The 24,947-nt window shown below is 43.7% G+C and overlaps 1 protein-coding gene across 1 annotated transcript in view; it reads right to left on the bottom strand.

Moving 5' to 3' along the window:
• Nucleotides 1–24,947, bottom strand: part of EXOC3 (exocyst complex component 3) — a 334,614-nt gene that overhangs the window by 215,726 nt on the left and 93,941 nt on the right. The window contains exon 7 of the mRNA XM_069219462.1: nt 15,209–15,309. Coding sequence (XP_069075563.1) covers nt 15,209–15,309 — 101 coding nt within the window. The remainder of the gene's footprint in view (nt 1–15,208; nt 15,310–24,947) is intronic.

Below are 24,947 nucleotides of genomic sequence, written 5' to 3'. Positions count from 1 at the left end.
CTCTTATGTTGCAGCCTTGCAAATTTCGGAGAAGGGCACATTCTGAGAATGGCTGTCGTTGCCGCCATGACCCTTGTGGAATGAGCTTTAGGCCTGGCAGTCAATTGTTTGTTAGCCAATTGGTAAGCATTCCGAATACATGGGACTATCCACCTAGTAATGGTCTGTTTTGAGGCCACCCTGCCCGTTCCCTTGTGGCCATAGTTTATGAATAATTGATCAGCTTGTCTGATGTCTTTAGTCTTATTGAGATAAACCTTTAATACTCTTTTCAAGTCTAGGAAGTGCAAAGTCCTCTCTGCTGGTGTAGAAGATGTGGGGAAGAATGTTGGAAGAGATCTGGTCTGATTAATATGAAAGTCAGAAACCACCTTAGGTAAGAACCTAGGATGGGTTTGTAAAACCACCCTGTTATCATGAAACACTGTATAGGGTTATTTTGAACAAAGAGCCTGAATTTTTCTGACTCTTCTGGCTAACGTAATCGCAACAAGAAAAGCTGTCTTCCATGTAAAATGTTGCAAAGAGGCTTTGTGTATGGGCTCACAGGGAGGGCCCATGAGTCTAGATAAGACCACGTTCAATTCCCACGGAAGGGAAGGTGTATGAACCGGTGGAAACATTTTTCTCAAGCCCTCTAGGAAATCCTTAACCACTGGCATAGTAAAGAATGACATTCGTGAAGGCCATTCACGATAAGCAGTAATGGCGGATAAATGTACCTTAATGGAAGAAAACTGAAATCCTGAATTCGCAAGGTGAAAGATATAGGGTAGAATAATCTCCTCTTGAGCCAGAATGGGATTGAAGCTGTTCTGAACACACCACATGTAGAATCTCTTCCACTTGAATGCATAAGAGTGCTGTATCCAGGGTATTTTGGACTCCTTTAGAATATCCATCCATTCCTGTGGGAAGCCTAGATGGCCATACTGCAGGAATTCAGGAGCCATGCCGTCAAGCTCAGCGAAGGAAGGTTGCAATGCAAAACGTTCCCCTCTAATTTGTGGAGAAGATCTGGTCTGCACGGCAGTCTCTTGTGAGGCTTTTCTGATATCTGGAGGAGTTCCGTGTACCACCATTGACGGGGCCATTCTGGGACCATTAATATCATCCTGGTTTTGGCCCTGTAGAATTTGTTGACCACTGTGGGAATTAGGGGAATGGGAGGAGAGGCATAGAGAAATGTCTTTGACCAGTTTTTCAATAGAGCATTCCCCCTCATTCCTGGTCGGTAAAACCCAGATGAAAAGTCTCTGTATTTTTTGTTCTTTTCGTCAGGAAACAGGTCTAACTGAGGATATCCCCACAGTTGGAAATGTCTTTTATGACGTCGTCATGTAGCATCCAAGTCTGAAAAACCGTATCTGGGACATCCGCCTATGTGTTCTGTTCCCCCGGAAGGTGAACCGCTGTAACTGTCAGCCATCTCACTAATAGCCAATGATAAATGGTTTGTGACTCTCGAGATAGAGGGAGAGATCGAGAGCCCCCCTGTTTGTTCAAATAGTACATTGTACATTGTGGTTGTGTTGTCTGTTTGTCTTAAGATGGAGTTGCCCTTGATGGAAGGGTGAAAATACTTAAAGCTAGATGCTCTGAGTTCCAGCAGATTGATGAGATATTGCTGCTCTCTGTCTTACCACAGTCCTTGGGCTTGTGGAGACCATGTGAGCACCCCAGCCCTGAAGCGATGCATCTCTTACCAGCATCTGGGTAGGAATTCTGGGTTGAAAAGGAACCCCTACCAACAAATGATGTCGGTGAGTCCACCATTGTAGTGAGTTCTTTGCCACTGGTAAAATAGTTATTTTGTCTTTCCGTTTGTCTGCAAACTGGCTCCACTGATCCTCCAAGTTCTCTTGAAGAGGTCTCATTTGTAACCTGGCATTCGGAACAATGAAAATGCAGGAGTCCATATATCCTAGGAGCGACGCTATTTGTCTGGCCTTTGGCCATAGTGTGTGGAGTATGCTTTGACACTTCTGTGCTATTGATAATAGTCTCTTCTCCAAAGGACACACTTTTTCGAGGTTTATGTCCAGTGTTGCTCCCAAGTAGTGGAGCCTCTGGGTTGGAGTCAGTATGGACTTCTGTAGATTTACTCGAAGACCTAGGGATTTGAAGGTATCCAGAGTAATTTTTTGGTGGTGCAAAGGTTTAGACCGAAGTGCTGCCTTTCAGTAGTCGATGGTCGAAGTATGGGTAAATAAAGAACTTTTTCTTTCTCAAGTGCGCTGTTATTGTTGCTACACATTTGGAAAATGTTCGAGGGGCTGATTTTAGTCCAAATGGAAGTATCCTGTATTGGTAGTGTTGGGATGCAACTACGTAGCGAAGGAACTTGCGGTGTTTCACGGCCATTGGGATGTGAAAATATACATCCTGTAGATCTATGGAACACATCCAGCCCCCGTGATGTAGTTGGGGAAAGATTTGGTGAATGGCTAGAATCCTGAATTTTTCTTTTTGAATGTACTTGTTGAGGTGTTTTAGATCCAAAATAGGTCTGAAAGCTTTGTCTGGACCATTCTTCTGTACCAGGAAATAGCGGGAGTACACTTCTTTTCCTCTTTGGGAAGGTGGAACTTTGACAATAGCTCTTAAACCTCTTCCTGCAGGAGAGGCTGGTGATGACAAACTGTTTTTGTTGGTTGCACTGATGGAGGTGACTTGAACGTAGAGAATACCCATTTTCGACAGTATTTAGCACACATTTGTCTTTTGTTATGGATCACCACTCGTTTGTATAATCCGTAATACTTACCGCCACTGGAGTGGGTGACAGGATTAGGGGAAGCAAATCCTCATTGTTTCCCTGATGCTTTCGTTGCAGACTGACTTTGCCTGCTAGAGCCACATTCCCTTGTTGTTTTTCGGAACTGGTAGAGAGGTCATCCTTGTCTTTGCTGCTGTCTTTGTGTCCATTGTGGGGTTTGAACCCTCTGCAGATAGGGACGTCTATCATAGGGCCTATACCTTCTACGGTATTCCTTGCACATTTCTAGTCCCACAGCCTTAAGTATATCTAATTAGGATTTCATCTTGGCCATTTCCTCATCTGTGTGAGCCCCAACTAAGGAATTTCCATTGAACTGGAGGTTCAAAATACGATGTTGCGCCTCTGGTTTGAGACCCGTTAGGCGAAGCGGCCATGTCTGAACCATCCTCGGTCGCACTGATTACCTGATTGGCTACTAGGCCTCCTTCTTGCAGGATCTCTTGAAAGCCCGGTCTGTCTTCCCTAGGTAGTTTATCGACAAACCTGAGAGAGACCCACAGAGATCGTCGTACCTTCCTAAAAGTGCTGCTGCACTAGAGACCTTCATAAAGGAAGCGGAGGTACCACACGTCTTCCTTCCCAACAAGTCCAGATGCTAGCTCTCCTTGTCTAAAGAGACTGCTGAAGTTGATGCCACTGAATGGGTTTTTCCTGGCAGCCACCAGGATGACAGAATCTGCTGGAGAATCAGTTCTAAGAAATGAAGGGTCCTGGTCTGGGGCCCTGTATTTCTTTAGGATTCTTGTAGGTGCTGTACACAAGTTTGCTGGTGTCAGGAAAGTGTCCATGGCTGGTTACAAAAGCCCAGGAATTAGTGGTAGAAGCTGGGTAGAAGAGGAGCAATGGCGTAGTCTCAAATGTTATAGACGATGATGTAGAAGGTTCAGGTAGGTCTATGTTCAGTTTATGTGCTCCTCTAACCAACACCTCATTAAGGTTATTTATGTAATCCACTGGAGAGACTCCTGCCAGAGGACAGTCTGTTAGCGTGGGCGAATATTCTTTAATAAATGAGGTAGAAGCAGTGGGCCAAGAAGAGGATCTGCGCCTGCGGTGATGGGAACAAGAGACCCGGGTTCTTGTCCTTGGTCTGGATGTCTGTGGAGACCTGCTTCTTGTCGGTGACCGAAAAGTAGTGTGCCGTCGTCGTGGAGTGGCTTGTTCAGCAGATGGTACTGTCACTCGCTTGGCTGAAGGAGTTGAAGATGGTGTCCTCAAAAAAGATGTTGAGGGAGGAGTACAACTGGGAATACTGAGAATCCGGAGATTGAGGAGCTGGGCTCTTGTTTAGGTTTTCCAACCACCTTGGCAAAAGATTTATCAGAGAGACGTGTCTAGAGTGTGACGATGCTCTCAAGGTTGCCATATATGACCTACTTGGAATTGTCATGATAGGGTCCTGCGTCTTTGGCACTGATGGCGCAGCGTGAGCGGTGCTGAGAAGCTCGCTTCGACGCGGACTGTACAGGTGAAGAGTGTCCCGACGTCGAATGACGATGTAGTGCCCTCAACGGAGACCGTCCATGCTTTGATGTTGAGCATTTTCTGGAGGTGAATGTCTTGATGTCAAATGCCTTGACGTTGAACGCCTTGACGCCGAGTGATGAGCCACCGGGGGAGTGTGCCTCGACGTCAAACAGCATCTTGTTGCCGTCGATGGAGACCTCGATCTATGTGCAGTTGTCCTCAACATTGATTTCTTCGACGTCAATGGGTCTGGGTGTGCCCTTGACGGAGTATCAGCACGTCGGTGCTGGCTCGATGTTGAGCGGTGGTTGACCGCCGACGGAGACTTATCCCTGGGAGGTGGCTGTGTATTCGACGTCATGTCTGTGTCGCCATTGGCGGAGGAGTGTTCCTCGACGTCAAATGATAAAGTTGATGAGACATCGACAGTAGTGATGATGCCGACGGGGAAGAAACAGGTACTATCCTACCTGCTGAGGTAGATCTTGCTCCCGTTTTATCCGAAGAAGTCTTTTCCCTGGAGTCCTTTTTCTGGAGAGAGGTGGATGACGTTTTCTCTCTCTCATGCAATCCATGAAGACAAATTCTTTCTCTGTCCCTCAAAGTTCTTTATGACAGATTCTGGCAATGCATGCAGGTCTCAGGACAGTGGCTTTGAGGCAAACACACTATGCACTTTACCACTAATTGAGGAGTTATTTAAAGAAAAACTTCACAAAAATAAGAATTTTTTTGCCTTTTTGTCAACATAGACTGCCTTTTTGTTTTACACATGTAAATGATATATATGCACGAAGATTCTCTACAAGATTATTATATATATATATATATATATATATATATATATATATATATATATATATATATATATATGGAAAATGTCACTTACCCAGTGTACATCTGTTCGTGGCATTAGTCGCTGCAGATTCACATGCTGTGCACAGTCCGCCATCTGGTGTTGGGCTCGGAGTGTTACAAGTTGTTTTTCTTCGAAGAAGTCTTTTTGAGTCACGAGACCGAGGGACTCCTCCCATTTCGACTCCATTGCGCATGGGCGTCGGCTCCATCTTAGATTGTTTTGCCCGCAGAGGGTGAGGTAGGAGTTGTGTATGCTAGTAATAGTGCCCATGCAATGGAGTGAATGCGTATGTACATAATAAAGTTTTAAGTAATATATTTACAAATGTACAAATGTTTGAGATCTACTTCTAAACGGCTACAGGCTCCCGGGGAGACGGGTAGGCGCATGTGAATCTGCAGCGACTAATGCCACAAACAGATGTACACTGGGTAAGTGACATTTTCCGTTCGATGGCATGTGTAGCTGCAGATACACATGCTGTGCATAGACTAGTAAGCAGTTATCTCCCCAAAAGCGGTGGTTCAGCCTGTAGGAGTTGAAGTAGTTTGAAATAATGTTCTTAATACAGCTTGACCTACTGTTGCTTGTTGTGCAGTTAGCACATCTACACAGTAGTGCTTGGTAAATGTATGAGGCGTAGACCATGTTGCTGCCTTACATATTTCGTTCATTGGAATATTTCCTAGAAAGGCCATGGTAGCACCTTTCTTTCTGGTTGAGTGTGCCTTTGGTGTAATAGGCAGATCTCTTTTAGCTTTAAGATAGCAGGTTTGAATGCACTTAACTATCCATCTAGCAATGCATTGTTTTGAAATGGGATTTCCTGTATGAGGTTTTTGAAAGGCGATAAATAGTTGTTTTGTCTTTCGAATTAGTTTTGTTCTGTCAATGTAGTACATTAGTGCTCTTTTGATGTCTAATGTATGTAGTGCTCTTTCGGCTACAGAATCTGGCTGTGGGAAGAACACTGGTAATTCTACCGTTTGATTTAAGTGGAACGGTGAGATTAATTTTGGTAAAAATTTAGGATTGGTCCGTAGAACAACTTTATTTTTGTGTATTTGAATAAATGGTTCTTGAATGGTAAATGCTTGAATTTCACTCACTCTTCTTAGAGATGTGATGGCAATTAAAAATTCAACTTTCCACGTTAAGTATTGCATTTCACAAGAGTGCATGGGCTCAAAAGGTGGACCCATGAGTCGTGTTAGGACAATGTTGAGGTTCCATGAAGGAACTGGTGGTGTTCTTGGTGGTATAATTCTCTTTAGGCCTTCCATAAACGCCTTTATGACTGGTATCCTAAACAATGAAATTGATTGCGTAATTTGTAGGTAAGCAGAAATTGCCGTAAGATGTATTTTAATGGAAGAGAAAGCTAGGTTAGATTTTTGCAAATGTAGTAAGTATCCTACTATTTTTTATGACCTCCATGCATTCCTGTGTGAGGTCTAAGTGCCCGAATTCTAGGATTTCAGGAGCCAAATTGCTAGATTCAACGATGCTGGATTTGGATGTCTGAACTGTTGTTTGTGTTGTGTTAACAGATCTTGTCTGTTGGGTAGTTTGACATGAGGTACTACTGAAAGGTCTAGTAGTGTTGTGTACCAAGGTTGCCTTGCCTATGTTGGTGCTATTAGTATGAGTTTGAGTTTGTTTTGACTCAACCTGTTTACTAGATATGGAAGGAGAGGGAGAGGGGGAAAAGCGTACGCAAATATCCCTGACCAGTTCATCCATAGAGCACTGCCTTGGGATTGATCTTGTGGGTACCTGGATGCGAAGTTTTGGCATTTTGAGTTTTCCTTTGTTGCAAATAGATCTATTTGAGGTGTTCCCCAAATTTGAAAGTAATTGTTTAGTATTTGGGGGTGAATTTCCCATTCGTGGGTTTGTTGGTGATCTCGAGAGAGATTGTCTGCCAACTGGTTCTGAATCCCTGGAATAAATTGTGCTATTAGGCGAATGTGGTTGTGAATCGCCCAATGCCATATTTTTTGTTTTAGGAGGCACAACTGTGTCGAGTGTGTCCCTCCTTGTTTGTTTAAATAATACATTGTTGTCATGTTGTCTGTTTTGACAAGAATGTATTTGTGGGTTATTATGGGTTGAAATGCTTTCAGCGCTAGAAATACTGCTAACAGTTCTAAGTGATTTATGTGAAACTGCCTCTGATGTATGTCCCATTGTCCTTGGATGCTGTGTTGATTGAGGTGTGCTCCCCACCCTGTCATGGAAGCATCCGTCGTTATGACGTATTGTGGCACTGGGTCTTGGAAAGGCCGCCCTCGGTTTAAATTTGTACTGTTCCACCATAGAAGCGAGATGTATGTTTGGCGGTCTATCAACACCAGATCTAGAAGTTGACCCTGTGCTTGTGACCATTGTGATGCTAGGCACTGTTGTAAGGGCTGCATGTGCAATCTTGCGTTTGGGACAATGGCTATGCATGAAGACATCATGCCTAGGAGTTTCATTACCATTTTGACTTGTATCTTTTGTGTTGGATACATGGCCTGTATTACCTTGTGAAATGTTTGAACCCTTTGTGGACTTGGAGTGGCAATCCCTTTTGCTGTGTTGATTGTCGCTCCTAAGTATTGCTGTGTTTGACACAGCAAAAGGTGTGACTTCGCGTAGTGGATGGAGAAACCTAGCCTGTGAAGGGTCTGTATGACATAGTTTGTGTGCTGTGAACACTGTCTTAGCGTGATGGTTTTGATTAACCAGTCGTCTAAGTACGGGAACACATGTATTTGCTGCCTTCTGATATGTGCAGCTACTACTGCCAGGCATTTTGTAAAAACTATTGGCGCAGTTGTTATTCCGAATGGCAACACTTTGAATTGGTAATGTATTCCTTGGAATACGAACCTTCGGTATTTCCTGTATGAAGGATGTATTGGTATATGGAAATACGCATCTTTTAGGTCTAATGTTGTCATGTAATCTTGCTGTTTGAGCAGTGGGATTACGTCTTGTAACGTGACCATGTGAAAGTGGTCTGATTTGATGTAGGTATTTAGTGTTCTGAGATCTAGTATTGGTCTCAGAGTTTTGTCCTTTTTGGGTATTAGAAAGTACAGTGAGTAAACTCCTGTGTTTTTTTGTAGATTTGATACTAATTCTATTGCGTCCTTTTGTAGCAATGCTTGAACTTCTAGTCCTAGAAGATCTATATGTTGTTTTGACATATTGTGTGTTTTTGGTGGGACGTTTGGAGGGAATTGGAGAAATTCTATGCAATAACCATGCTGGATAATTGCTAAGACCCAAGTGTCTGTTGTTATTTCCTCCCAAAGTTTGTAAAATTGGCTTAGTCTTCCCCCCACAGGTGTTATGTGATGGGGTTGTGTGACTTGTGAGTCACTGTTTATTTTGAGGAGTTTTGGGGCCTTGGAATTTTCCTCGATTTCTTGGGAATTGGCCCCCTCTATATTGCCCCCGAAAACCTCCCCTCTGATATTGACCCTGGTAAGTAGGCCTTGTTTGTGAGGTTGTGGTTTCTGTGGGTTGACCTCGAAACCCTCCCCTAAAAGGTGTTTTTCGAAATGTGCCTCTGCTCTGCGGGGAGTAGAGTGCGCCCATGGCTTTGGCTGTATCGGTGTCTTTTTTGAGTTTCTCAATGGCAGTGTCTACCTCCGGCCCAAACAATTGCTGTTCATTAAATGGCATATTGAGCACAGCTTGTTGGATTTCCGGCTTGAACCCTGAAGTGCGCAGCCATGCGTGCCTTCGTATCGTGATTGCAGTGTTTATTGTCCTTGCAGCTGTATCTGCTGCATCCATGGAAGACCGTATCTGATTATTTGAGATACTTTGTCCCTCTTCTACCACCTGTTGCGCTCTTTTTTGGAACTCCTTGGGTAAGTGTTCGATGAAATGTTGCATTTCATCCCAATGAGCTCTGTCGTATCTTGCCAAAAGTGCTTGTGAATTGGCAATACGCCATTGATTTGCTGCTTGTGCTGCAACCCTTTTTCCCGCAGCATCAAATTTGCGGCTCTCTTTGTCTGGAGGTGGTGCGTCTCCTGAGGTATGAGAGTTGGCTCTCTTACGAGCTGCCCCGACAACTACTGAGTCTGGTGTTAGTTGTGTTGTAATATAGATTGGATCTGTTGGCGGTGGCTTGTACTTTTTCTCCACCCTTGGAGTTATGGCTCTGCCTTTAACTGGATCCTGAAATATTTGTTTTGAATGTCTTAGCATTCCTGGGAGCATGGGAAGGCTTTGGTACTGGCTATGGGTGGAGGATAGGGTGTTAAACAGAAAGTCATCCTCAATTGGTTCAGAATGTAAGGTGACGTTGTGAAATTCGGCTGCCCTTGCGACCACCTGTGTGTAGGATGTACTGTCCTCAGGTGGTGACGGTTTTGTGGGATAGGAGTCTGGGCTGTTGTCAGACACTGGAGCATCGTAAAGGTCCCATGCATCGGGATCATCCTGACTCATTGTAGTATGAGCTGGTGAGTGCATCAGTGGAGGAGTTGTTGCTGGTGATGCATGTATTGATGGTGGTGGAGACGGTGGTGGGGTTGTTTTCCTTGCCACTTTTGCCTGTGGTTGCTTGTCCTTTTGTTGAAAGGCAAGTTTCCTTTTTATTTTGATTGGGGGAAGAGTGGTTATCTTCCCTGTGTCCTCATGAATATGAAGCCTTCTTTGCGTGTAGTCAGGCTCCACAGCTTGAAGCTCCTCTCCAAATCTGTGTAATTGGGAGGTTAATCGTGGTTCCTCTGTATAGGAACTAGTTTTCGGCTCCGAGGATGGATGTTTCGGAACCGAAACCTTTTCGGAAGTCTTTTTAGGCTCCGAAGAAACCTTCTTTGTTTTCGGCGTGGTGTCTCGGTGCCTAAATTCTTCGGTGCTGCTGTCTCTGTGCCGAAGTTTCTCAGAGCCGCTGTCTCGGCTCCGAGGTTGCTGTGTGGCGGTATCTCGACCGGAGTCGGATGACTTCGACACCAGCATGCCCTTTTTCGGTGCCTTGGATCGGTCACCTAGTTTTCGGGTTAAGCCATGGCCTGTTGGCGGTGGCGTCCCCTGGGCTTTTGTGGACTTCTCGTGAGTCTTGATTTTCGACGTCTTACTCACGGTTTGGGGTGTTTCTTCGGCGTCGAGTTCTTCAGAATCTGACTCGTGGATGGAGAAAGCCTCTTCTTCCTCCTCGAAACGTTCTTGACCTGTTGGTGTGGACGCCATTTGTAGTCTCCTGGCTCTTCGGTCTCTCAGCGTCTTCCTCGACCGAAACGCTCGACACGCTTCACAAGTATCCTCCTTGTGCTCGGGGGGCAAGCACAAGTTACAGACCAGATGCTGATCCGTATACGGATACTTGTTATGGCATTTTGGGCAGAAGCGGAATGGGGTCCGTTCCATCAGCCTTGAAGTCGCACGTGGCCGGGCCGACCAGGCCCCGACGGGGGATCGAAAAAAAAAACAAAGGGCCACCGGAGCTCCTCAAAATTCGGTGTCGATTTGTTCTAACTAACCCGATACCGAACGCAAACAATACCGACGATTTTTTCAGAGATTCTAACTAACTTTCCGACCCGAAACACGGAGCGAAAAGGAACACGTCCGAACCCGATGGCGGAAAAAAACCTATCTAAGATGGAGTCGACGCCCATGCGCAATGGAGTCGAAATGGGAGGAGTCCCTCGGTCTCGTGACTCGAAAAGACTTCTTCGAAGAAAAACAACTTGTAACACTCCGAGCCCAACACCAGATGGCGGACTGTGCACAGCATGTGTATCTGCAGCTACACATGCCATCGAACATATATATATATATATATATATATATATATATATATATATATATATATATATATATATATTTAATACATACACATGTGTGTTTATCTAGTTTATCTATGCTCCGGGGTTCCCACATGTGGGCAGCAATATTCAGTTTATGACTATTGATGAGGATCCCCTAGAAGAGGACCAGGTGGTTCACAGCCGTCCATTGAAGCTGGCTCTAGATCAAGATATGGATGGATGGTGTCGCTTTGGATATCTAGGCCAGCGTAGGCACGTAGGTGCATTGTATCAACTCCGATGTCTTGTCCTACTCTTCTCTCCACTTACTTCTTTTTTCCTTATTCTTCCTTTCTCTCTTTTTTCTCTACATCCACTTTTTTTGCTTTCTCTCACGCTTTTGTTAACAAAAGGAACTTTCAGTTTTGTAGACACATAGAAGCTGTCCCCAGGAAAGCCCTGAAGGCGAGAGGGTGACGGCATATATAATCAGGGGAATTCCTCGGAACGGGTGCTCTAGGGACAGGAGCAAAGAGGGGAAAAAAGAGTTCCTCAGGACACATAGTCATTGCCAGAATAGTATGAAGTGTTTGGAGGCAATATCTGGTAGAAGCATACTGTTTGGTGGGTGCAAGTAGGGCATGAATGGGGGGAGGGACTACCATCAAGCACCATGGGTACCCCGGTAGAAGTGATTACTTGGAATGTTGATGGCCTAAGAGCTGGACAGAAGTGAAGAGTGGTTTTAGAACTTTTAAGATATTTGAAAGCCCAGATCATTATCTTACAGGAAACATATCTACAGAAACAGGATTGTAAATTATGTTTCATGACTAGAACCTGGGTACAAGAGGTGATAAGCTCTAATTAGACAGGTAATACGAAAGGAGTTGCTATATTTATTAGGAGCAACTCTGGGAAATGGGTAGTCAATCATAAAATAAATGATTCAGGGAGATGGTTAGTTGCAGTGTTGCGTATTGGCTCCTCTGAGTGGACCTGTACATGGTATTACGGCCCAAATTATGGTGACCCACACTATGAAATTAAACCACTCAAGCATGCTAAAAGTTATAAAGAGACTAAAGGATATGATGTCAGATTTAAGTGCAGCAGACATTTGGCACAAGCAGTCGGAAAACCAGAGAGGCTATACTTTTTTCTGCAAAAAATATGGCCACTATTCTCGTGTTGACTTTTTTCTTCTTAGATTGATCTATAACTCACCTAATTTAGTCAGTATCCCATTTCCTAGCAATAATCTCTGACCATTCAGCTGTCTTGCATGGTCCTGAATCTACCACTGTTTAAGACTCCCAGGGTAAACTTTTAGGAGGGCTGTCCTCCACGATGAGTGGGTCATCAACAAGTTAAGAGGGTTGACGAAAGATGTTATACATCATTATGTTGGTACTGCTAGGTACCTTAGTTTGGGACTCTTATAAGGCCTAGATTAGAAGATATGTCACAAAGTCCTTCTACAATCAGAATATTAAAAACTCAAATCATAAGAGGTATCTGGTTGCGAGAATTTCCCAGAAGGTGAACGAAATACAATATGAGGCAATGCAGTCATCCAGTTCGAATTTCCCTTTAAGGGCTGAACTTGAACATTTATAAAATGAATAAAAGTTCACCATAGAGAAAAGGTTGCAACATAAGTGGAAGACCAGTAAGCTGCAGCATTGCAAGTATGGGGAGAACACTGGGGCTCTTCTAGGTTGGAAAACTAAGGTCGATCGAATGTCTTGTTGAGTCATCCACAGGGAAGGTCTTGAACACAGCATAGGAAATAAAAGAGAAGATGCTAGGTAATCTTAGCACAGTTTATAGAGAAGCTACAGATCCAGACCCATCTGTGATTAAAGACTGGTTACAGGATAAAATAAGTTTGTATCTCTCAGATGAACAAATTGCAGTCCTTCGGGGAGAAATTACAGCGGTTGAGATCAAGAAGCAGGTCAAAGGACTGAAAATGGGAAAGCAACCAACCCAGACAGAACTGCTGCAGAAGTCTCTAAGCAGTTGCTCACTCTATTGGTCCCTCTCTGGAAAAGTTTATTTAATGCAATCTACTTTGAAATTTGGCCTTCCTGGTATGACACATTTGTTATTATGATTCCAAAGCCAGGAAAAGATGCTAGGAGGGTGGATTCTTATTGATCTATGTCGCTGGTAAACTGCGACTATAAACTTTTTGCAGGAATCTTGGCTAACAAGCTATAAAATATTCTTCAAACAATAACTCACCCTGATCAGAAGGGATTAATGCTAGGCTGGCAGCTACATCATTTGTCCCTTCTTTCTTTTGGGGCCATAGATATGGCTGAGACTTTCAAACTTCTGTTGAGGATCGCAATGATGGATGTTGCATAGGGATTCAATAGGATTAGCTGCGTCTACCTATAGGAGGAATTCCAAAGTTATGGTTTCAACGGCAATATCATCAAGTCTACACAAACCCTTTATAAGCGCCTGAAGCTAAGAATCGAATTATTGGTGAGCTCACCACATACTACTAGATATCCAGAGGTACTACGCAAGGGTGTCCACTCTCGTCAATACATTTTTCTTATATATTGAGCCTTTTGCCCAGGTAATCCGGTTCGATAAGTATATGCTCTCATATGAAACTCAAGGCCTACCAATAAAGACAGCGTTAAACACAGATGACATAATTTTGTATACCTTGAACTTAGAATATTCTATTCCCAGGCTTGATCCCATTCTGAAGAATTTTTGAGACTATGTGGCAATGCAATAAATAGGGCGAAAATAAATGGAGATTCTGATGTGGGCTAGCGAACATTTGCAGTACCAGCTCAAAAAGCAATTTAGATACTTAGGGGCCCTGATAAAACAGAATCTTGACGATCTACCTGGAATTGACCTATCCAAGGTTTGCAAAGATGTAGAGGTCGAAAGATGAAGAACGCGTCACTGGGTATCTAAGTTAAGGAGGAGGTTAAAACAAGGAGGTCTGGTTCTTTCAGAGTTTCAAATATAATGTTATTTTTTTCAGTTTAAGAATTTTCTGCTCTTATCCAGGGAATCAGACATATCCTACTTTGGAAAGTTGTACATGGCCATGCTTGCCCTCATTGGTTCTGAAAAGTAACCGTTTAAGTTTGGGGAGCTGAAATTTTTCAAACAAGTGGGACTGAAGGTACTTCTTGCAGCTCCTAGTGGGTGTTTGAGAAAAACATTAGGGATAGAATATTATGTGAATTTGGCGCCATTTTGGACTCCCCCCGGGACTCTCTTGTGGCTCAAAGACAAGCTAAGTCATCCTCTTCGGAATGGGAATCGTACCACCTGGAGGGATCTAAGGGATGAAGCGGCTCCTATTTACCTGGCAGGTGTTTTTCGACCTTTCAGAGTGGGTAGTCTGAAAATTCAAATATCTGCAGCTATGTTCTTGGTGGACATCCCAAAAGCTTTCAGAGGTGAGCTACTGGGCTCAAGGGGACCGCTTCCATCTTTTGGGCGATACGCAGAAACCTAAGAAGGAATCCTCTCTGTGGAATTGGGAAATCATTGCTATGGAAGATAAGAAAATGACACATCTGCTGTGGGAAAGGTCTCCTGGAGCTGGAAAAAGAACAACTAACACAAGTGTATCTGAATTTATTATGTTCAATAGTACAATATGCACCGTTAAAAAGAATCATCTGTTCACTCTCCGTAGAGCCTAGTAGACTCCCCTCAGAACTGGCCAAGTTTACACAAGACACTCCAAGATGTAGGAAGTGCGACTGGCCAGAAGCTCATGATAAGCATATATTCTTAGTCTGCCCGACACTAATATCTTTTTGGAGTGATCTAAGTAAAGTCCTAAGAGAAACCATTGGCCTTGAAGCAAGCCAGTGTATGATTTTAATTGGGACTGACCCACTATCACAGCGTGATGCACTGAGCAAGAAGTCTGAGTAACTGATCTTTTTCCTGAAACTGTTTGCAAGAAGGGAAAGTTGGAAGAGATTGATCACCCTGACCCACCACTGGTGTCAGATTGTGTGTTACACCAGTAAATTAGATCTAGAACGTAAGATCACCTCAGCAGATAGGAGATGGAACCTTTTTGTGGCCTGGCAAGACAAACATAGTTGTCCTAGGATTACACCCCAGCATTGCAGAAATATGGGTCAATCCCCAGAACAACACAAAATATTCAGCAAGTATGTGCATCAGGTGCTCCAGTTTGGAGTGCATAGGCTCAAGTCTTCGAGTTGGGTGCAAACTGATGATGAAGTGAGGACAAAAAAAAATAACAATCTAGCTCTGTGTCTTGGGGCTCACCAGGCCAGTAAGCAGACATATTACAATACTTCAGCAACCTACCTTATTAAGAATGAACTCATTTGCTGCAAACAGAGCAACAACACCTTCTTTTTCAAATCTTCACTTATCTGTGTGGCCACCTGGAGGTTCTGCTCAAACATCTATGATTAGGAGAAAATTATACATATGGTTAAGTGAACTGTATATCTGTAGTCAAGGCTCTATTAGATAAATATTTCATAATGTTAGCAGCTAATCAACTGTTTTGAGATTATTAAGCTGTGGGTACCTTTCTGAGGGAGGTTAACAAGCATTTAAATACTTGTCCTAGTCAATATTGTTTGCACGATATGTGTGCTTTTAGAGACAGATTTTATACACTATGATCAAATGTAATACTTTGGCTGACTTTATTTAATTTTGGTGTAGAGCATGTCTCATACACACACACATATATATATATATATATATATATAGCTATATATGGAAAATTTCACTTACCCAGTGTACATCTGTTCGTGGCATGAGACGCTGCAGATTCACATGCTGTGCATATCCCGCCATCTAGTGTTGGGCTCGGAGTGTTACAAGTTGTTTTTCTTCGAAGAAGTCTTTTCGAGTCACGAGAACGAGGGACTCCTCCCATTTCGGCTCCATTGCGCATGGGCGTCGACTCCATCTTAGATTGTTTTCCCCGCAGAGGGTGAGGTAGGAGTTGTGTATATAGTAATAGTGCCCATGCAATGGATAAGTATGTATGTACATAATGTGATTAAAAGTGTTGTATTTATAAATGTACTAGATTATTTTTATCAACTTTTAAGCGCTGCAGGCTCCCGGGGAGGTGGGAGGGCGCGTGTGAATCTGCAGCGTCTCATGCCACGAACAGATGTACACTGGGTAAGTGAGATTTTCCATTCGATGGCATGTGTAGCTGCAGATACACATGCTGTGCATAGACTAGTAAGCAGTTATCTCCCCAAAAGCGGTGGTTTATCCTGTAGGAGTTGAAGTTGTTTGAAATAATGTTCATAATACTGCCTGTCCTACTGTGGCTTGTTGTGTTGTTAACACATCCACACAGTAATGTTTAGTGAGTGTATGAGGCGTAGACCATGTGGCTGCCTTACAGATTTCTGTCATTGGTATATTTCCCAGAAAGGCCATGGTGGCACCTTTCTTCCTAGTGGAGTGTGCCTTTGGTGTAATAGGCAGTTCTCTCTTTGCTTTAATATAACAGATTTGAATACATTTAACTATCCATCTGGCAATGCCTTGTTTGGATATGGGATTCCCTGCATGAGGTTTTTGGAAAGCTACAAACAATTGTTTTGTGAATTTGTTTGGTTCTGTCAATGTAATACATTAGTGCTCTTTTTATGTCTAATGTATATAATGCTCTTTCAGCTACAGAGTCTGGTTGTGGAAAGAACACTGGGAGTTCCACCGTTTGATTTAAGTGGAACGGTGATATAACTTTAGGCAAAAATTTGGGATTTGTGCGTAGAACCACTTTATGTCTGTGTATTTGTATAAAGGGTTCCTGTATGGTAAAGGCTTGTATTTCACTTACTCTTCTGAGAGATGTGATAGCTATTAGGAAGGCTACTTTCCAGGTTAAGTATTGAATCTCACAAGAGTGCATGGGTTCAAATGGTGGACCCATGAGTCGTGTTAATACAATATTGAGGTTCCACGAAGGAACTGGTGGTGTTCTTGGTGGAATGATCCTTTTTAGACCCTCCATAAATGCTTTTATGACTGGTATTCTAAATAGCGAAGTTGAATGTGTAATTTGAAGATAGGCATAAATTGCTGTGAGATGTATTTTAATGGATGAAAAAGCTAACAGACTTTTGTAAGTGTAGTAAGTAGCTTACAATGTTTTTCGCGGACGCGTGTAATGGTTAAATTTGATTACTATGACAGTAATAAACAAATCGCTTCCATTTATTTGCGTAACAATGTCTTTTAGTAGGTTTTCTAGCCTGTTTGATGACCTCCATACATTCTTGTGTAAGGTCTAGATGTCCGAATTCTAAGAATTCAGGAGCCAGATTGCTAGATTGAGCGATGCTGGTTTCGGGTGTCTGATCTGTTGTTTGTGTTGAGTTAACAGATCTGGTCTGTTTGGTAGTTTGATATGAGGCACTACTGACAGGTCTAGTAGTGTTGTGTACCAAGGTTGTCGTGCCCAAGTTGGTGCTATTAGTATTAGTTTGAGTTTATTTTGACTCAATTTGTTTACAAGATACGGAAGGAGTGGGAGAGGGGGAAAAGCATAAGCAAATATCCCTGACCAACTCATCCATAACGCATTGCCCTTGGAGTGAGGCTGTGGGTACCTGGATGCGAAGTTTTGGCATTTTGCGTTTTCTTTTGTTGCAAATAGGTCTATTTGCGGTGTCCCCCAGGTTTGGAAGTAGGTTTGTAGTATCTGGGGATGAATTTCCCATTCGTGGATCTGTTGGTGATCCGACTGAGATTGTCGGCTAACTGGTTTTGAATTCCTGGTATGTATTGCGCTATTAGGCGGATGTGATTGTGAATCGCCCAATGCCAAATCTTTTGTGCTAAGAGGCACAACTGTGTTAAGTGTGTGCCTCCCTGCTTGTTTAGGTAATACATTGTTGTCATGTTGTCTGTTTTGACAAGAATGTGTTTGTGGGCTATTAGTGGTTGAAATGCTTTCAACGCTAGAAACACTGCTAGTAGTTCTAACTGATTTATATGAAGGTGTTTTTGTTGAGTGTCCTATTGTCCCTGGATGCTGTGCTGGTCGAGGTGTGCTCCCCACCCTACCATGGAAGCATCTGTTGTGATCACATATTGAGGCACTGGGTCTTGGAAAGGCCGCCCTTGGTTTAAATTTATAGGATTCCACCATTGTAGCGAGGTGTGTGTTTGGCGGTCTATTAACACTAGATCCTGAAGTTGACCCTGTGCTTGTGTCCATTGTGTTGCTAGGCACTGTTGTAGTGGCCGCATGTGTAATCTTGCGTTTGGGACAATGGCTATGCATGAAGACATCATGCCTAGAAGTTTCATCACTAATTTTACTTGATACTGTTGGTTTGGGTGCATGCCTTGTATTACGTTTTTGAATGCTTGTACCCTTTGTGGACTTGGAGTGGCAATCCCTTTTTTTGTGTTGATTGTTGCTCCTAAGTATTGTTGTATTTGGCACGGTTGTAAGTGTGATTTAAGGTAGTTTATTGAAAACCCTAGTTTGTGAAGGGATTCTATGACGTATTTTGTGTGTTGAAGACACTGTTTTTGAGTGTTGGTTTTTATTAACCAATCGTCTAGGTACGGGAATACGTGTATGTGCTGTCTTCTGAAATGTGCTGCTACTACAGCAAGGCATTTTGTAAATACCCTTGGTGCTGTTGTTATCCTGAATGGTAATACTTTGAATTGGTAATGTATTCCTTGGATTACAAACCTTAAGTATTTCCTGTGTGAAGGATGTATGGGTATATGGAAGTACGCATCCTTGAGATCTAATGTTGACATGTAGTCTTGTTGTTTGAGCAAGGGGATTACGTCTTGAAGTGTCACCATGTGAAAGTGATCTGATTTGATGTAAAGATTTAGGGCCAGATGTAGCAAAATCCCAAATTGCGACTTGCAATTTGCGAGTCCCTGCGACTCGCAAATTGCAAGTCGCAATTTGGGATGCAGAAAGGTGTCTCAGACACCTTCTGCGAGTCGCTATGGGGTCGCAAAGACCCACCCCATTAATACTAATGAGGTGGGTCGCAATTTGCGACCCCATAGCGAGTCGGGGCACTCACGGGGATGGAGGCCTGCTGTAGTCAGCAGACCTCCATGTCCGTGACTGCTTTGAAATAAAGCAGTTTTTTTTTTTCAAAGTGCAACCCGTTTTCCTCAAAGGAAAACAAGCTGCACTTTGAAAAATAAACCGAAACCTTTTGTTTCGGTATTTTTCAGGGCAGGTAGTGGTCCATTGGACCACTGCCTGCTCTGAAAAATTATTTTTTGGTCCAGTCACAAAGGGGAAGGGGTCCCATGGGAACCCCTTCCCGTTTGCAACTGGGTTACCATCCACTTCAAGTGGATGGTAACTGCGAGTCCATTTGCGACCACTTTCGGGGTCGCAAATGGAATTGCATACCAGTGTGACTCGCAAATAGGAAGGGAACACCCCTTCCTATTTGCGACTCGGAAATGCATTTTGCGAGTCGGTTCCAACTCGCAAAATGCATTTCTACATACCAGATGGGCTTTAGCGACTCGCAAACGGCGTTTTTCGCCGTTTGCGAGTCGCTAAAGCTTTCCTACATCTGGCCCTTAGTGTTCTGAGATCTAAGATAGGTCTCAGAGTTTTGTCCTTTTTGGGTATTAGAAAATACAGGGAATAAACACCTTCTCCTTTCTGATGGTTGGGTACCAGTTCTATTGCGTCTTTTTGTAACAACGCTTGGACTTCTAGTTGTAATAGATCCAAGTGCTGTTTGGACATGTTGTGTGTTCTTGGAGGCACATTTGGTGGTAATTGTAGGAATTCTATGCAATAACCATGTTGGACAATTGCTAGGACCCACGAGTCTGTTGTTATTTCCTCCCAATGTTGGTAATAATCTGTGAGTCTCCCCCCCACTGGTGTTATGTGTTGGGGATTTGTGACACTGAAGTCACTGTTTAGTTTGAGGTGTTTTGGGGCTTTGGAACTTTCCTCTAGTTTTAGGGAACTGTCCACCTCTGTATTGTCCTCGAAAGCCTCCTCTTTGATACTGGCCCTGGTATGTGGGTCTGGTTTGTGAGGTTGAGGGTTCTGTGCTTTGGGCCAGAAACCCCTCTCTAAATTGTGTCTTCCTAAATGTTCCTCTGCTCTGTGGGGAGTAGAGTGCACCCATGGCCTTGGCCGTATCAGTGTCCTTCTTCAGCTTCTCTATAGCTGTGTCCTCCTCCGGCCCAAACAACTGCTGTCCATTAAAAGGCATATTAAGCACAGCCTGTTGGATCTCTGGCTTACACCTGGAGGTGCGTAGCCATGCGTGTCTCCGAATAGTGACCGCTGTATTCACAGTTCTTGCGGCTGTGTCCGCTGCGTCCATTGCCGATCGTATCTGATTGTTCGAGATACTTTGGCCCTCTTCCACCACTTGCTGTGCACGCTTTTGGAACTCTGTGGGCAGATGTTCTATAAAGTGCTGCATTTAATCCCAATGAGCTCTGTCATATCTTGACAATAAAGCTTGGGAATTGGCAATGCGCCATTGATTGGCCGCTTGTGCTGCAACTCTTTTCCCCGCTGCATCAAACTTCCGACTTTCTTTGTCGGGTGCTGGTGCATCTCCGGAGGTGTGTGAATTAGCCCTTTTACGTGCTGCGCCTACTACTACTGAGTCAGGTGTCAGTTGTTGCGTGATGTACACAGGGTCTGTAGTGGGAGGCTTGTACTTTTTCTTCACCCTAGGTGTGATGGCTCTGCCTTTGACGGGCTCTTGAAATACTTGTTTCGCGTGTTTCAACATCCCTGGTAACATTGAAAGACTTTGGTACTGACTGTGTGTCGACGATAAAGTATTAAATAAAAAGTCATCCTCAATGGGTTCAGCGTGCAGTGTCACACTGTGAAAAGCCGCTGCTCTGGACACCACTTGCGTGTAAGGCAGTACTGTCTTCAGGTGGTGATGGTCTTGCTGGGTAGCAGTCTGGACTATTGTCTGATACTGGCGCATCATATAGATCCCAAGCATCTGGGTCATCCTGGCTCATTCCTGTGTGCGTTGGAGATTGCATCATGGGGGGGTTGCAATTGGTGACAGTTGCGGTGAGTGGTGTGGTGATGGTTGTGGCGAAAAGCGTGGTGGAGTTACTGCTTTTGCCACTTTTGCTTGTGGCTGTTTTTCTTTGTCTTGGAAAGCAAGTTTCCTTTTCATCCTTATAGGAGGGAGAGTTCTTATTTTCCCTGTTTCCTTTTGAATATGGAGCCTTCTTTGCGTATAATCTGGCTCCCCTGCTTCTAGCTCTTGTCCAAATTTATGGCCTTGCAGTTGTGCTGAAAGGCCTTGTTCTTCGGAGTAGGAGCTGGGTGTTTCGGTACCAAAACTTTTTCTACAATCTTTTTCGGCTCCGAAGCCACTTTTTTCGGTTTCGGTGTGCCGATCTCTCGGTGCCGACTTAGCTCGGAGCCGGTATCGAGTCTGGTCGGAGCCAGGTTCTCGGTGTCGAGTATGCTCTGTGCCGGGATCTCGACCGGAGTCGGATGACTTCGACACGTGTGTGCCCTTTTTCGGTGCCGATGGATGGTCACCAATTTTACGGGTTAAGACATGGCCTGCCAGCGGTGGCATCCCCTGGGCCTTCCTGATTTTGGCGTGAGTTTTGGCCGGGGCTGGTTTACTCACGGTTTTCAGCGCCTGCTCTGTTTCGGGCTCATCAGAGTCCGAGTCAGCGATGGAGAAAGTCTACTCTTCCTCGATGTCGTGGTGTCCTGACGGCGCCGATGCCATCTGAAGCCTTCGTGCTCTCCGGTCCCGTAGCGTTTTCTTCTACCGAAACGCCTGACAGGCCTCGCAGGTATCCTCTTTGTGTTCGGGGGACAAACACAAATTACAGACCAGATGTTGATCTGTGTAAGGATACTTGTTGTGGCATTCGGGGCAGAAGCGGAATGGGGTCCGTTCCATTAGCCTTGAAGACGCACGCGGTCGGGCCGACCAGGTCCCACCGGGGAATAGAAGCCCGAAGGGCTACCGGAGCTCTTCTTAATTCGGTGTCGATCTGCGTTAACTAACCTGATACCGAACGCCAATAATACCGTCTAATTTTCCGAGATTTAACTAACTTTCCGAACCGAAACACGGAGCGAAGAGGAACACGTCCGAACCCGATGGCGGAAAGAAAACAATCTAAGATGGAGTCGACGCCCATGCGCAATGGAGCCGAAATGGGAGGAGTCCCTCGATCTCGTGACTCGAAAAGACTTCTTCGAAGAAAAACAACTTGTAACACTCAGAGTCCAACACTAGATGGCGGGATATGCACAGCATGTGTATCTGCAGCTACACATGCCATCGAACATATATATATAATTTTGTTTTTCACTTAAAAAAAACAAAGGTTACAGGGACTTTAGTTAGGCTCACATTTTAAACAAAGAAAACCATAGATATTCACCAGTTAAAAGTTACCTCAAGTAACTATAACTCATGCCCTAAGGTAACTATAACTCGCGCACCCATCATGCACAATTATTTTGCGAAACTTTCGTACTGCAAATATTACATTGATATTATCAATTATGTTATCAAAGATGTCATGAGTTCCATAATTTGTATGGTAATTAGCAGTGCATGGTAAGGGCACGAGTTATAATTACTTTAGGATACAAATTATAGTTACTTGAGGTAACTAACTATAACTGGTGATTTTCTATGATTTTGTACGTTTAAAATGTGAGCCTAACTATAATGCCACTGTAAACTTTGTTTTTAAGTGGATGTCTACATGTTTTAATTCTATTTCCCAACTATAACGCCCTTCTAACCTTTGTTTTTTCAGTGAATTTCTATTGTTTTTTAAAGTATAGTAGTTTCCATCACTACACGTTAATCCAACTGCAGCCGCGCATGGCCTGGGGCCAGGCCCGGAGGCTAACTCCCATAAGCACCCAACCTTGTACCATGCACAGCCTATGCCCATGCACACCAGGGGTTGCCTGCAAGGGCTGGCTTGCAGCCAGTCCATGCGGCCAACCCCACTAACCACCCAACCCCATGCTGTGCACAACCCTTTGGCCGTGAGAAGTTTGATTGGCCGCTTTGGGTGTCAGAATAGGTGTGAGAGGGTGTATCTGGGGGTGAGAATGGCTGTGAGAGTGTCCATCTGGGTGTGAGAGTGCGGTCATCAATATTTTAGTGGGTGCGTCAGTGTGTGCGCTGGTGTGTGAGTAGGTATATGAGAGTGTCAGTGGGTCTGTGAGTGGGTGCCTAACTGAGTGGGTCTGTGATTGGGTGCCTAACTGTCTGATTGGGTGTGTGAGTGGGTGCACAAGGGGCTCAGTGGGCCGTTGAGTAGGGGCATGAGTGTCTGAGTGGGTGTGTGAGTGGGGGAAAGAGATTGAAATAGAGAGAGAAAGAAAGAGGGAGAGAGATAAGAGGCGTTTTTAGGCTTTGATGTATGAAATACTTAGAATGAGCTTTTTCTGAACAATTTTAAAAGAAAAATTAATTTTTAATTTAAAAAAAGTAAAATCACCTTGGATTTGACCCTAATTTGTACTTAAAAATGTTGTTTTTTTAAATATGGAAAGGAATTTGGCTGGACTTGAACCCTCAATTTGAAGGTCTGTGAGCTTCACAATGAGCTGTTCTTTTTTTGCCAACCTTTTTGTTTTTTAGCCCTTTATGGGCTATCTGGAACTGCGGCGGAGCCCTCACGGGCTCCCCAGCAGTCCCTAGGTGTTTTTTTATTTTTTTTTAATAAGTTATAAGTTGCCCTTTACAGGCTATCTGGGACGACGAGGTAAGCCTCAAGGCCTCCCCCACAGTCCCATTGCTTCAGCAAACAAGGAGCTTCTTTTAACAGCAGCTCCGTGGTTGCTGAATAAAACTTTCATCTCTGTTTGACAGGTCCCGCTGTGACTCGGCAATACAATTATGCATTATGACCCGGGGAGGTGGTGGTCTGTGGGGACTTTTTTGGGGGGCGAGAGGGGGGATTACATAACCCTCCCCACCCCATTTCAAATGATAAATGTTCCCCCCCAACCCTGCCCAGCCCCGCAACCTGGCCCACCCGGGGGCTTATAAAAAATAAAATTACTAGAACCCAAGCTTCTGTTTTTTTTTCCTTTTACTTTTTTTGCTGAAAATATCACGATTTCACAGCAAAAACATTTTTTTGAAAATGCTTTTTTGCTCGGTGTGGGGTTCCCCTGAGACGCAACCACCAGAGCTAAGGGGTCAAGGTGTCTATCCCTTTTTTTTTTTTTTTTTTTTACTGGGACCCGGCTCAAGCTGAGTCTCAAGATGGCTGTCAACTTTTCTGGGTCACAAGTGTTGGCAGCCAATCAGATCTCAGCAGGAGATAGCAAGGGGTTGCAAATCCTTCACACACATATATCTATATATATATATACATATATTTTTTTCTTCTTCAATTTCTCAAGAACTACAGAACAGATTTACACCAAATAACAAAAAGGGCTGCTTCTGGACCAAGAGCTACCGTTCTGCAACATTTGGTGTAATTTCGTCTAGTGGTTTTGGCGCTATCGCTGTTCAATTTTTCCTATGGAAATTAACATTGGAAATGCTAAAAATTTCACTCCCCCTTTACCTCAGCCTCCACTTGACAGATCACCTGAACCTTTGGAGACAGCAGCTCACGTCACTGTCAAATTTTTGGGGAAATTCTTTTGAAGATTCGTCAAGCGGCGCCAAAGGTAGAGGCAACCAAAAAAAAAAAGCTCTTTCTATAGAAACTAGGTCCTAACTATAACTAACTACCTACATTATTACATATATATATATATATATATCTATATCTATATATATATAGGTTTTTTTTGTTTTTCAGAGTGTCAAACTCTTGTCTAGCTGTTGCAAAAATATACAGGAACAACAAATGCAAGGTAATGGCATAATGGTTTAACTAATATAATACTACAACAAAAAAGGAGATTAACTTCAGTTCCAGATATTTATTTTAATGTATCTGAGTGAGATAAAGGGTTCATAGAACTAAGCATTCAGAACATTACAAAAATACAATCAGTAACTAAACGCTTAGCAAGGTGACAACCTTTTCTGGTAATTTTCACTCT

Source organism: Pleurodeles waltl, chromosome 2_2, assembly GCF_031143425.1.
Source record: "Pleurodeles waltl isolate 20211129_DDA chromosome 2_2, aPleWal1.hap1.20221129, whole genome shotgun sequence".
Classification (NCBI taxonomy): Eukaryota; Metazoa; Chordata; class Amphibia; order Caudata; family Salamandridae; genus Pleurodeles; species Pleurodeles waltl.
This window is presented reverse-complemented; position numbering and strand designations above follow the sequence as displayed.